Source organism: Dendrobates tinctorius, unplaced genomic scaffold (assembly GCF_039654945.1).
Source record: "Dendrobates tinctorius isolate UK_male_01 unplaced genomic scaffold, ASM3965494v1 ptg000272l, whole genome shotgun sequence".
In the NCBI taxonomy this organism is placed as follows: domain Eukaryota; kingdom Metazoa; phylum Chordata; class Amphibia; order Anura; family Dendrobatidae; genus Dendrobates; species Dendrobates tinctorius.
Genome location: NW_027361939.1, coordinates 9,822,808 through 9,836,475, shown reverse-complemented (window position 1 = coordinate 9,836,475; position 13,668 = coordinate 9,822,808). Strand labels below are relative to the sequence as shown.

General features: G+C 41.5%; 2 protein-coding genes across 4 annotated transcripts in view; one reads left to right on the top strand and one right to left on the bottom strand.

Moving 5' to 3' along the window:
- GPAT2 (glycerol-3-phosphate acyltransferase 2, mitochondrial) overlaps window positions 1-1,421 on the top strand; it is a 180,849-nt gene extending 179,428 nt beyond the window's left edge. For both annotated transcript variants that reach the window (XM_073559516.1, XM_073559517.1), the window contains exon 22: window positions 862-1,421. In XM_073559516.1, the coding sequence (XP_073415617.1) occupies window positions 862-981 (120 nt within the window). In that variant the 3' untranslated portion in view covers window positions 982-1,421. The remainder of the gene's footprint in view (window positions 1-861) is intronic.
- LOC141070516 (oxaloacetate tautomerase fahd2, mitochondrial) overlaps window positions 352-13,668 on the bottom strand; it is a 74,672-nt gene continuing 61,355 nt past the window's right edge. The window contains exons 6-8 of one of the 2 annotated variants that reach the window (XM_073559518.1): window positions 4,182-4,290; window positions 3,143-3,230; window positions 352-1,383 (exon numbers count right to left, since the gene is read on the bottom strand). In XM_073559518.1, coding sequence (XP_073415619.1) covers window positions 1,321-1,383; window positions 3,143-3,230; window positions 4,182-4,290 — 260 coding nt within the window. In that variant the 3' untranslated portion in view covers window positions 352-1,320. Of the gene's footprint in view, window positions 1,384-3,142; window positions 3,231-4,181; window positions 4,291-10,937; window positions 12,011-13,668 lie in introns of those variants that run through there. The other variant, XM_073559519.1, reaches the window with a different exon arrangement.

The following is a 13,668-nucleotide window of genomic DNA, read 5'->3' as shown; positions in this document are numbered from 1 at the left end:
CCACTGAACTTCACCACCGTGCAGAATTCTCCCCCACAGACAGCACCTTGATGGCCATTAAAGGGGTCATCTCCTGAACGTTCTTCAGCGGCGCCCCTCTGCCATACATGTTACGTGTGCTCCTACCAATCTGACAAAGCGGGGCTGTGGTATATGGCTGCACCGCTGGCACCAACTGTGCACTCTCCAGTACTGCGAGCAAAGGAAGCTTTACCTCTGCTGGGTCTCTGGAGACGGCAGATCCAGGCAGCTTCATAACAGTTCTTGACAAGGAAACGAGCCTGATGACCTTCAGAGGTGGCCGGTAACCTAAAATAGGAGCAGCAAACTATACAATGAAGAAGGCCTTCGTCCTTGGGACTTTGGATTTTTTAATAAGAAGTAAATTGCAAAAGTTTTTGTAAAAACAAGACAATTTTCAGTCCTACCCGTTTAACAAGATAACAATAACCCTTTATTAATATTGTTTGGAAAACCCTTGTATGATGTGAAAACTAGATATGACCCCTTAATGACTCCCCCAAATAATGCCCTGTACCCTCCTGGTGGCACCAAATGTGCAGCATTTAATGTGAATAAGCCTGTTTGGGCCAGTAATGGGAGCACAGAGCCGTGTAGTCCAGATCTTAAAGGCGTTGTGCATCGCAGGCCACTCTTGTATAAGCATCACTCTGCCTATTACTGCAGATTGGCTCTTAGCACTGCTTCCCCATCCCACCCCCATTGTAGGATCAGGACGATTTCTGATGAAAGTAGGATAGTGAATTGGCCCCGTTGCACAAGAGATTTATTTTGCTGCCTTAGAGCACGGCCATTTCTCTGTTATAAATTCACCATCTTAGTTGATGTGTTGATTTACAGGTGTTTGAGTGTTCGTCGAGCCCTCATGGATCCATTCTCCACCTCTCCGAGACCTTTCTTGTTGAGGAAAACCGCAAGAAGCTGACATCATTCATCCAGCAGTTTATATACAGACGCTGAGAAGCGAAGTCCTATCCTGTGAGACCATGACTAACATTTCATCTGCATCACCAGGAAGCAAAAGCCATCGGAACAAACCTGTCTTCCAAGGCACTTTTTTTCTTCTTCTTTTAGTAAAACGTTGTATTGGTGCAACTGTTACATTGTATTTAGGTTGATTAGTTTCTTGATTGAATTATTTTTGTTTGATTTAAAAACTAAAAATTAGAGAAGCAGATTTGCTGTGAGTTTCGAGTCGCGGCAGGAATGTGTTTCGTTGCGGTGCATGCGATTTGCCCATTATTAAACCTGAGTGCTGTGCACTGCGGCATCCATTCCTCTGTTGTAATGTACAGATCTTCACACCACAGGGTTACTGATCGCTCCCAGCTCATCAATTTCACATTCAACCACATCTCCTGCCTGCAAAATAAAGTCAAAGCAACCGATTGTTAAAAAGACATATTTGGTCCATTTGTGTCAGTGCAGGAATTGGGCTGATGGCCAGATCATATACAGATGAGACCTTCCTTAATGTGTCTCTAAACCTTCTATATCCTGAAATGTACAGCACAAGATGTTCAACAAGCATGAAAAAAACATGTCTGAGGGATGCCACCTGTCACCCATAGCTCCCATGTTAAAATCGTGTCGAACTGCAGGGGGACACGATGGTAGGAGCAATTTAACCCATAGTTGTTGACTCCTATATCCTTCATCAGTCTTCTGCTACACAGAGCTTGTAGGTGTCATGTAAGTGAATAACAGACTAACTAGAAAAGAATAACTCCACTGGTTTCTCTTTTAAGAATAAAGTTGTCAGACTTAAAAGGAATCCATTAGCAGGTTTTTACTATATGATTTGAGTGCAGCGTAATGTACAGCAAGAGAGCCTGATTCCAGGGATGTGTCACTTACTGCGCTGCTTGGTGTAATTTTCATAGAATACCTGTTTTATCTAAGGTAGATGTAGCAGAGCTAAGTGTTCTGCTCTGTGTATAACCTGCCCACATGCCTGACTGGCAGCCTCCTGTGTATTGTCAGCAAGCTTACAATCCAGGATGGGGGCGGGGCTACATAGATTAGCCTGACTGCTGGTCCCCTGAGCTGTAATCCTCTAGTGATAATCTCCTGCTGATAAAACACTCTGCATTGAAACTACAATATAGCCTAATAAGTGACAGATCTCTGGAATCAGGGTGTTGTATGAAATAATAAATTAAGCATATTCTCTAGGTTGAACTCCAGTCATACCAGAACAGCCTGTGCTGTGGAACATGACAACTATGCTTCATTTGTTATTTTATGCTATTCACGGGCTTCAGAGCAACCCATACAGCACCATTAATGGTTTTCACTTGAAAGAAGTGGCCATCATAAAGAATGAATAAAATAGAAGTAATGGCTGATTTAAATCTAGATTAAAAGGGGTTTTTATGAGACTACAGACTTGTGAATCCGCACAGCGCACACTGCAAGGATTCTCTGGAAATGAGTGTGACTGCAAGTATGTGATCTGTATACATATGTAACAGCCATTGACTTTATATCAACTATGACCCAAAAGACTGACCAGTATTCATATACATTTACCAGTATTGTAAAGTGAAGGTGTGTGCTTTTCCTTATGAGTACATCTAGAAACAATACCAAACGTTTTTTTTTTTCAATAGAGATGGAACTGATTAGGTGTGGAAACTTCCTAAACCACACACAAGTATAAGCATCATGGAGTCAGGTGAGGCAGGAAAAATCCAAGATCCAGCTTGTAATTGGAATTAGTAGCAACTGTACTATAACTTAAGTAAACCTCTCTGAACATTTGATGTATGGAGACAGTGGTGTGTCTGTATACCTGCTTGTCGCCCAATTAACCTTTTTGTATAAATCCAGTTTCACAGTCATAAAATGTACCCTAGAAGCCGTATGCAAATCAGGCTGGACGTCACCAGGGGTGTGTCTTTGGAAGAAGTGCACTTAAATAGACACGCCCCCAGTGCACTTCCAGCCTGATTTCCATACGGCTACTACACTATATTCCCCATGATTCATGCACTAAGTTATAACTTTCATTGGGGTACGAGCGCTTAATCAGCCATACCATGTGCTGATGGGTTTCATGTAACATTGATGATGATGCCAATCTTCATATACCACGTATTAGCAGTTCTGTGTCTCTCACCTTAAGGAATACTGGTGGCTTCCTGAATACACCAACTCCAGGGGGTGTCCCAGTGAGAAATAAGTCTCCCGGATTTAATGTCACGAATCTGAGAATGATACAAAGCCAAGTCAGAATATTTAGTGAATGCTGTACAGTGCATTGATATGTGCACGACGGCTAGAGTCACACGTGTATGTGGTGCAGATTTTACACATGGTAATGTGTACGTAACGTAAATACAAGTGGATGAGTTTTCCAGTAGTCTCATCCATGTGCTGCTATTATATACGCGGTAATTGGCTTTTGTTGCACTTTTCCAATTCAGAGCGAGTCAACTTCGGTTGCAGAAATTCCCTCAAACCCGCAGGTTAAACTACTGTCTTGGTATTGTTTTGTTGCAGTTTATTGGAGGAATGTTTCCGCACATATTCAAACATTGTTAAGTGCGGAAAATATCAGAAGATTTTAATGCAAAACGCTGTGGAATTCCATTTAGAAAGTCACAAAATAGACAACATGTGAACCCAGCGCCGGTGATTAATACGACTACTGTAAACTTGACAAATAGGCGTTCACACATTGCCGTTTGTAATGGGTTTTTGTAAAACCATGATAGACCTGTGTTACATGCATACTGCCGTAAGCTAGAGACCAAATATAATGTACCCATCCACAATACAGGTCTGCCCGCTGCCTTGTGAACAATGGGCACGCGGCTGTGCGGTTTTCTCGGCTATGTAACTTAGTTTTTAGCGATGTGCCCTTGTGTTGGCACTTTTCTCTGCTTCTGCGTCATCTGTATACAACATGTCCTTGCAGTATAACAAAGGAGCAATATTGAAGTTATTCCCACTAAAATGTACAAAAAAAAAACGAATCGGCAGCGTGCCATGATTCATTCATCATGAACGGAGACATGCAGAATGCCACGTCCCGGCCTGGCATCCGCCGGGCTTCTCATGTCTCAATGTACAGACACAGGGCAGAGGTGAAGAGACTAACTTAAAGCAGAGAGATTTTTCTACATTTGGCCAATGGTTTATGAGTAAATCCTCACTTGGAGACCCAGGCAATCAGAGCTTCCGTCTTGAAAACCATCTGCTTTGTGTTACTATTCTGGACGAGGTTCCCATTCACACGGCAGCGGATTCCAAGGCCATGAGGGTCTGGGAAGAAGAAGAACGGGGTTAATCCTACTGTAATATTTTTTAAGGGACCGTCCAGGCAAATCTGACACTGTCATCAATACACAAAGATTACTATATGATTGTAATGTATCCAGAGCAAACCTATAAAAATGATAATTGATGCAAATTGTATCAAGCTTTATTAAGAAGTAAAATAAAAAAATAATAAAGACAAAAGCAAACAAATACACAAAGTCTAAAGGTAAAAGGATACATAGAATATCACAAGTTGCATACAAGTGAGAATTCATATACGGTTGTGTGTTAAATTGATTTCCTATTCTTTTGCATGTTTGTGACACCTAAATGTGTCAGATCACCAAACAAATTTAAACATTAGACAAAGATAACACAACATGCAGTTTTATTAAAGTGAACCGGTCAGCAGGAATGCACAGTAACCTACAGACAGTGTCAGGTCGGCGCTGGTATACTGATTACAATGATACCTTGTTTGATGAAATCTGTCTTTATTTTCAGTTTTGTGTTAATGATATGCCCGTGCTCTGGGGTGGCCTGCGGGGGTCTTCATGTGGTGCTCTGATTAGGTATTCATAAATCAGACTGCTGACAGGTCACTGATCCCTCACTGACCTTCCCCCTAGTTTACATAATGAATATTATATATACATACTAAAAAGAAAAGAAAAAACTTCTGTAGACAGGCGCCAACCGTGGCAGCTGCTCTGCAGCATAATCGCATATTTAGAGTCCAGTTAGTAAGTATTTTTGGAGTTATTGAGCAGGTGTAAAAAAATCAAAAATGGCATCTGCATAGTAGCAGCCATCAGTGTGTATATTGATCCGATAGCTACTATTGTGCAAATACCTTTGGCACCTTCTTGCTGGAGAAAATAAAAATGTGTCCTCCAAGATGGCGCTACCGGCGCCTGTGTAGTACCAGCTTTCGGCGATCTTCAAGAGCTGCTACTGCGCAGGTGACACCATCTTGGTGGAGGAATTTTTTTTTTTTCTTCAGCAAGATGGCACCACCTGAGCATTAACATAGTAAGGCCGATAAAAGACATTAGTCCATCCAGTTCAGCCTATAAAATTCTGTCAGAATAAATCCCCAGATCTACGTCCTTCTAAAGAACCTAACAACTGTAAGATACAATATTGTTACGCTCCAGGAAGACATCCAGGTCGCTCTTTAACCCTTCGACTGAGTTCTCCATCACCACCTCCTCAGACAGGGAATTCCAGATTCTCACTGCCCTAACAGTAAAGAATCCTCTTCTATATTGGTGGAAAAACCTTCTCTCCTCCAGACGCAGCGAATGCCCCCTTGTGACCGTCACCTTCCTTGGTATAAACAGATCCTCTGAGAGATAATTGTATTGTCCCCTTATATAGTTATACATGGTTATTAGATCGCCCCTCAGTCATCTTTTTTCTAGACTAAATAATCCTAATTTTGCTAATCTCTCTGGGTATTGTAGTTCCCCCATCCCCTTTATTAATTTTGTTGCCCTCCTTTGTACCCGCTCTAGTTCCATTATATCCTTCCTGAGCACCGGTGCCCAAAACTGTACACAGTACTCCATGTGCGGTCTAACCAGGGATTTGTACAGAGGCAGTATAATGCTCTCATCATGTGTTTCCAGACCTCTTTTAATGCACCCCATGATCCTGTTTGCCTTGGCAGCTGCTGCCTGGCACTGGCTGCTCCTGGTAAGTTTATCATTAACTAGGATCCCCCAAGTCCTTCTCCATGTCAGATTTACCCAGTGGTTTCCCGTTCAGTGTGTAATGGTGATATTGATTCCTTCTTCCCATGTGTATAACCTTACATTTATCATTGTTAAACTGCATCTGCCACCTTTCGGCCCAAGTTCCCAACTTATCCAGATCCATCTGTAGCAGAATACTATCTTCTCTTGTATTGACTGCTTTACATAGTCTTCTATCATCTGCAAATATTGATATTTTACTGTGCAAACCTTCTACCAGATCGTTAATAAATATGTTGAAGAGAATAGGTCCCAACACCGACCCCTGCGGTACCTCACTGGTCACAGCGACCCAGTTAGAGAATATACCATTTATAACCACCCTCTGCTTTCTATCACTAAGCCAGTTACTTACCCATTTACACACATTTTCCCCCAGACCCAGCATTCTCATTTTGTGTACCAACCTCTTGTGTGGCACGGTATCAAACGCTTTGGAAAAATCAAGATATACCACATCCAATGACTCACCTTGGTCCAGTCTATAGCTTACCTCTTCATAAAAACTGATTAGATTGGTTTGACAGGAGCGATTCCTCATAAACCCATGCTGATATGGCGTTAAGCAGTTATTCTCATTGAGATAATCCAGAAAAACATCCCTCAGAAACCCTTCAAATATTTTACTAACAATAGAGGTTAGACTTACTGGCCTATAATTTCCAGGTTCACTTTTAGAGCCATTTTTGAATATTGGTACCACATTTGCTATGCGCCAGTCCTGTGGAACAGTCCCCGTCGCTATAGAGTCTCTAAATAAAAGAAATAATGGTTTGTCTATTACATTACTTAGTTCTCTTAGTACTCGTGGGTGTATGCCATCCGGACCCAGAGATTTATCTATTTTAATCTTATTTAGGCGATTTTGCACCTCTTCTTGGGTTAGATTGGTGACCCTTAATATAGGGTTTTCCTTGTCTCTCGGCATTTCACCTAGCACTTCATTTTCCACCGTGAATACCGTGGAGAAGAAGGTGTAAATTTATTAGCTTTTTCCTCATCATCTACAACCATACTTTCCTCTCAATTTTTTAATGGACCTACACTTTCACTTTTGATTCTTTTACTACTATTATTATAGTTGAAGAACAGCTTGGGATTAGTTTTACTCTCTTTAGCAATGTGCTTCTCTGTTGTTTCCTTTTTGGCAGCTTTAATTATTTTTTTAGCTAAAGTATTTTTCTCCCTACAGTTTTTTAGAGCTTGAGCGGTGCCATCCTGCTTTAGTAGTTTTAAATGCTTTCATTTTACTGTTAATTGTCCCTATTCTTTGTTTAGCCACATTGGGTTTTTCCTATTTCTTGTCCTTTTATTCCCACAAGGTATAAACCGCTTACAGTGCCTATTTAGGATGTTCTTAAACATTTCCCATTTATTTTCTGTATTCTTATTTCTGAGGACATTGTCCCAGTCAGCCAGATTAAGGGCATCTCTAAGCTGGTCAAACTTTGCCTTCCTAAAGTTCAGTGTTTTTGTGACTCCCTGACATGTCCCCCTAGCGAAAGACAAGTGAAACTGTACAATATTGTGGTCGCTATTTCCTAGATGCCCGACGACCTGCAGATTTGTTATTCTCTCAGGTCTGTTAGATAGTATTCGGTCTAAAAGTACTGCTCCTCTGGTTGGATTCTGCACCAATTGTGAAAGATAATTTTTCTTGGTTATTAGCAGAAACCTGTTGCCTTTATGGGTTTCGCTGGTCTCTGTTTCCCAGATCATATCTGGGTAAAGTCCTCCATAACAAGGACCTCATTATGGGTTGCAGCTTCATCTATCTGCCTTAGTAGTAGACTTTCCATGATTTCTGTTATATTTGGGGGTTTGTAACAGACCCCAAAGAGAATTTTGTTACTATTTTTCCCTCCATGTATTTCGACCCATATGGACTCAACATCCTCATTCCCTTTGCTAATATCTTCCCTTAAAGTGGACTTTAGACAAGACTTTACATAAAGACAAACCCCTCCTCCACTCCGATTTTTACGATCCTTTCTAAACAGACTGTAACCCTGTAAGCTAACTGCCCAGACATAGCTTTCATCTAACCATGTCTCGGGTATTCCCACTATGTCATAGTTACCTGTAGATATTTCTGCTTCTAGTTCTTCCATCTTGTTTGTCAGGCTTCTGGCGTTTGCGAGCATGCATTTTAGAGAATTTTGCTTTGTTCCAATCTCCTCCCTGTTGATTGTTTTAGAAATTTTCTTACCTCCCTTCTGAGTATGTTGTCTTGGATCTTCTTTGCCACACCTCATATCATTCATCAGTATATCATCTGGTTTCATGGTCGTGTCTAACGTTTTTCTTCCCATCCCCCTTCTAGTTTAACGCTCTCCTGATGAGTGTAGCAAGTCTTCTGGTGAATGTGTGTTTCCCAGGTTTGTTGAGGTGTAGTCCGTCTCTTGCGAGGAGTCCATCGTACAGGTAATTCACACCGTGGTCCAGGAATCCGAATCCTTGTTGTCTGCACCATCATCTTAGCCAGTTGTTCGCATCAAGGATCCTGTTCCATCTCCTGGTGCCATGCCCGTCTACTGGAAGGATAGAAGAAAAAACTACCTGTGCATCCAGTTTCTTTACTTTCTTCCCCAACTCTTCAAAGTCCTTGCAGATTGTCGGTAGGTCCTTCCTTGCCGTGTCATTGGTGCCAACATGTATCAGAAGAAATGGGTGGACGTCCTTGGAACTGATGAGCTTTGGTATCCTATCGGTCACATCCTTGATCTTCGCACCTGGGAGGCAGCATACTTCTCTTGCGGTTATATCCGGTCTGCAGATGGCTGCTTCTGTGCCTCTCAGTAGTGAGTCTCCCACCACTACCACTCTTCTTCGCTTCTTGGCTGTACTTTTTGTTGTCACTTCTGGGTGTTGCTGTGTGCCCTTTTCTTCTTTGTTTGCTGGTAGTGCCTCATCCTTAGGTGTACCATCGTCATCCTCCGCAAGGCCTTGCTATCGGTTTGTCAGTTGTGTGGTTGGTCATGTCGCTATGGTCTTCTTGCTTCTTTTGGTCACATGCTTCCACTCGTCTGCTTCTGGAGGTTCTCTGACACTTTCTTCACCTTCTGTGACCAGTAGAGATGCTTCTGTTCTGTCTACGAAGTCTTCATTTTCTTTGATGAGTTTCAAAGTTGCAATTCTTTTTTCCAGACCCCACACCTTTTCTTCTAAAAGGGCCACTAATCTACACTTCTGGCAGGTGAAGTTGGATTCTTCTTCTGGTCGATCTGTGAACAGTAGCAGCTATGGGATCTCTATACACACCGCTGGCTGCTACTGCGCAGGCGCCATTTTCAATTTGATTTTTTTTTTTTTTTTTTACACTTGCTCAATAACATCAAGAATACTTACTAACTGGACACTAAACATGCAATTATGCTGCAGCGCTGGGTCCATGGCTGGCACCTGCCTGCAGAGGCATTTTTTGTTTTCAGTATCTACAGATATTCATTATCAGGTCAGTGAGGGATCGGTGACCTGTCAGGAGTCTGCATTATGAATACCTAATACATCAAACACGACACATGAAGTTAAGCCATAACAATATTCAGCCTTTATTACTGCACAATGGCAAACAGAATACAAACACTAAAAAGAGACACATGTCCAATAAGCCTCACAAGGTAAATATATACATGTAGCCATTTTGAAAGTATTCACCATAGACAAATATGACATATAGCAGATATCAAGTATATAAATTGATGGCTAGCACAAAGATGATATGTAGCTCCTATACAATCTGCATATATACCCTGCCACTAGATAAAGTATAAGTGCACATACCCTAGCGGATATATCATAAGGGTAATACAATAATAGTGGTAATGATGATACAGTACCCAATAGTATACAAAGATACTATTTATAGTATTGTCTGGGTGTAAGTGACCACTATAGAGTTTGTACATAGTAAAATAAAGTGTCAACATGTGTAGATAACAGTGGCAGATACAAGTAAAGTATAATCACAGACTGCGCTAAAAAAAGTCCTCACAACCTTGTGAGGCAAAGCTAGAGCGAAACGAGCGTTGGGGATTGCTGCCTCACAAGGTTCTATGCTTTCTATATGCACTCTGCTTTCAAGTCAGTTATGGCTGGCCTGGGATTGTAGGCGCTATGTTTACTCTGTCAGCATTGGGATTTTTCTGCTGTATATTATCTCTGCCTATTTAGTTGCCACTTGGCTATACACATGGGCTAACATTCACATTGGTATTATATAGCGCTTGGTTGGCGCAGGACTTTTTTTAGCGCCGTCTGTGATTATACTTTACTTGTATCTGCCACTATGTTATCTACACATGTTGACACTTTATTTTACTATGTACAAACTCTATAGTGGTCACTTACACCCAGACAATACTATAAATAGTATCTTTGTATACTATTGGGTACTGTATCATCATTACCACTATTATTGTATTACCCTTATGATATGCCCGCTAGGGTATGTGCACTTATACTTTATCTAGTGGCAGGGTATATATGCAGATTGTATAGGAGCTACATATCATCTTTGTGCTAGCCATCAATTGATAGACTTGATATCTGCTATATGTCATATATTTGTCTATGGTGAATACTTTCAAAATGGCTACATGTATATATTTACCTTGTGAGACTTATTGGACATGTGTCTCTCTTTAGTGTTTTTATTCTGTTTGCCATTGTGCAGTAATAAAGGCTGAATATTGTTATGGCTTAACTTCATGTGTCGTGTTTGATGTATTGGTTATTTTGAAGTGCCATTTGTTAGGCTCATTTATTTGGATATATTATGAATACCTAATCCGAGCACAGCATGCAGATCCCCCCTCCAGGCCCACCCTGGGGCACGAACATATCATTAACACAAGACTGAAGAAAAAGATTAAAAGACAACCACAAGATGGATTTCATCAACCAAGGTATCATTTTAATCAGTATAACTGTGCCAACCTGACACTGCCTGTAGTTTACTGTGCACAATCCTGCTGACAGGTTTCCTGTAAGGGAAAAAGGAATCCAAACCCACAAAGCCCTGTGTGAAAAAGTGATTGCAAACCCCCACCCCACCATCTTTAAACATAAATTAACTGTGGTTTATCACATCTTTGGTGAGTTCAGATTCCCTAGCCACACCGAGGTCTGATTACTGTCACACTTGTTCTCAAATCAAGAAATCACTTAAATAGGACCTGCCTAATAAAGTGAAGTATACCAAAAGGTCCTCAAAAGCTAGATATCCTGCTGCAATCAAAAGGAATTATGGAACAAATGAGAAACAAAGTAATTGAGATATCAGTCTGGAAAAGGTTATAAAGCCATTTCTAAGGCTTTGCGACTCCGAGAAACATAGTGATATCCATTATCCACAAATGACGAAAGCATGGAACAGTGGTGAACCCTACCAGGAGTGGCCAGCTGACCAAAATTGCCCCAAGAGCGCAGCAAGGACTCATTCAAGAGGTCACAAAACACCCCACAACAACATCCAAAGAACTAGTTAAGGTCAGTGTTCATGACTCCACCATATGAAAGAGACTGGACAAAAATGGCCTGCATGGCAGAGTTCCAAGACAAAAACTACTGCTGAGCAAAAGAAAATAAAGGCTTGTCACAGTTTTGCCAGAAAACTTCTTGATGATCCCCAACACTTTTGGAAGAATATTCTGTGGACTGATCAGACAAAAGTTTAAATTTTGGAAGGTGTATGTCCCATTACATCAGGTGTAGAAATGGCACAGCATTTCAGAAAAGAAACATCATACCAACAGTAAAATATGGGGGTGATAGTCGGATGGTCTAGGGCTGTTTTACTGCTTCATGACCTGGAAGACTTGCTGTGGCAAATGGAACCATGAATTCTGCAGTCTACCAAAAAATCCCAAAGAATAATGTCCGGCCATTTCTTCGTGACCTCAAGCTGAAGCGCACTTGGTTTAGGCAGCAGGACAATGATCCAAAACACACCAGCAAGTTCACCTCTGAATGGGTTAAGAAAAACAAAATTAAGACTTGGCAGTGACATAGTCAAAATCCTGACCTTAATCTGATTGTGGCATGACCTTAAAAAGGCAGCTCATGCTTGGAAACCTTCCAATGTGGCTGAATTACAACATTTCTGCAAAGATAAGTGGGACAAAATTCCAATAGAGCGTTGTAAAAGACTCATTGCCAGTTACCGCAACCACTTGATTGCAGTTGTTGCTGCTAAGGGCGGCCCAACCAAGTTATTAGGTTTAGGAGGCTATCACTTTTTCACACAGGGCTCTATAGGTTTGGATCTCTTTTTTTTTCCCCTTAATAATAAAGACCTCCATTTCAAAACTGCATTTTGTGATTACTTGTGTTATCTTTGTCTAATATTTACATTTGTTTGGTGATCTGAAACATTTAAGTGTGACAAACATGCAAAAGAATAGGAAATCAGGAAGGGGGCAAGCACGTTTTCACACAACTATATATACAGTGGGGCAAAAAAGTATTTAGTCAGTCAGCAATAGTGCAAGTTCCACCACTTAAAAAGATGAGAGGCGTCTGTAATTTATATCATAGGTAGACCTCAACTATGGGAGACAAACTGAGAAAAAAAAAATCCAGAAAATCACATTGTCTGTTTTTTTTTTCATTTTATTTGCATATTATGGTGGAAAATAAGTATTTGGTCAGAAACAAAATTTCATCTCAATACTTTGTGATATATCCTTTGTTGGCAATGACAGAGGTCAAACGTTTTCTGTAAGTCTTCACAAGGTTGCCACACACTGTTGTTGGTATGTTGGCCCATTCCTCCATGCAGATCTCCTCTAGAGCAGTGATGTTTTTGGCTTTTCGCTTGGCAACACGGACTTTCAACTCCCTCCAAAGGTTTTCTATAGGGTTGAGATCTGGAGACTGGCTAGGCCACTCCAGGACCTTGAAATGCTTCTTACGAAGCCACTCCTTCGTTGCCCTGGCGGTGTGCTTTGGATCATTGTCATGTTGAAAGACCCAGCCACGTTTCATCTGCAATGCCCTTGCTGATGGAAGGAGGTTTGCACTCAAAATCTCACGATACATGGCCCCATTCATTCTTTCATGTACCCGGATCAGTCGTCCTGGCCCCTTTGCAGAGAAACAGCCCCAAAGCATGATGTTTCCACCACCATGCTTTACAGTAGGTATGGTGTTTGATGGATGCAACTCAGTATTCTTTTTCCTCCAAACACGACAAGTTGTGTTTCTACCAAACAGTTCCAGTTTGGTTTCATCAGACCATAGGACAGTCTCCCAAAACTCCTCTGGATCATCCAAATGCTCTCTAGCAAACTTTAGACGGGCCCGGACATGTACAGGCTTAAGCAGTGGGACACGTCTGGCACTGCAGGATCTGAGTCCATGGTGGCGTAGTGTGTTACTTATGGCAGGCCTTGTTACATTGGTCCCAGCTCTCTGCAGTTCATTCACTAGGACCCCCGCGTGGTTCTGGGATTTTTGCTCACCGTTCTTGTGATCATTCTGACCCCACGGGGTGGGATTTTGCGTGGAGCACCAGATTGAGGGAGATTATCAGTGGTCTTGTATGTCTTCCATTTTCTAATTATTGCTCCCACAGTTGATTTCTTCACTCCAAGCTGGTTGGCTATTGCAGATTCAGTCTTCC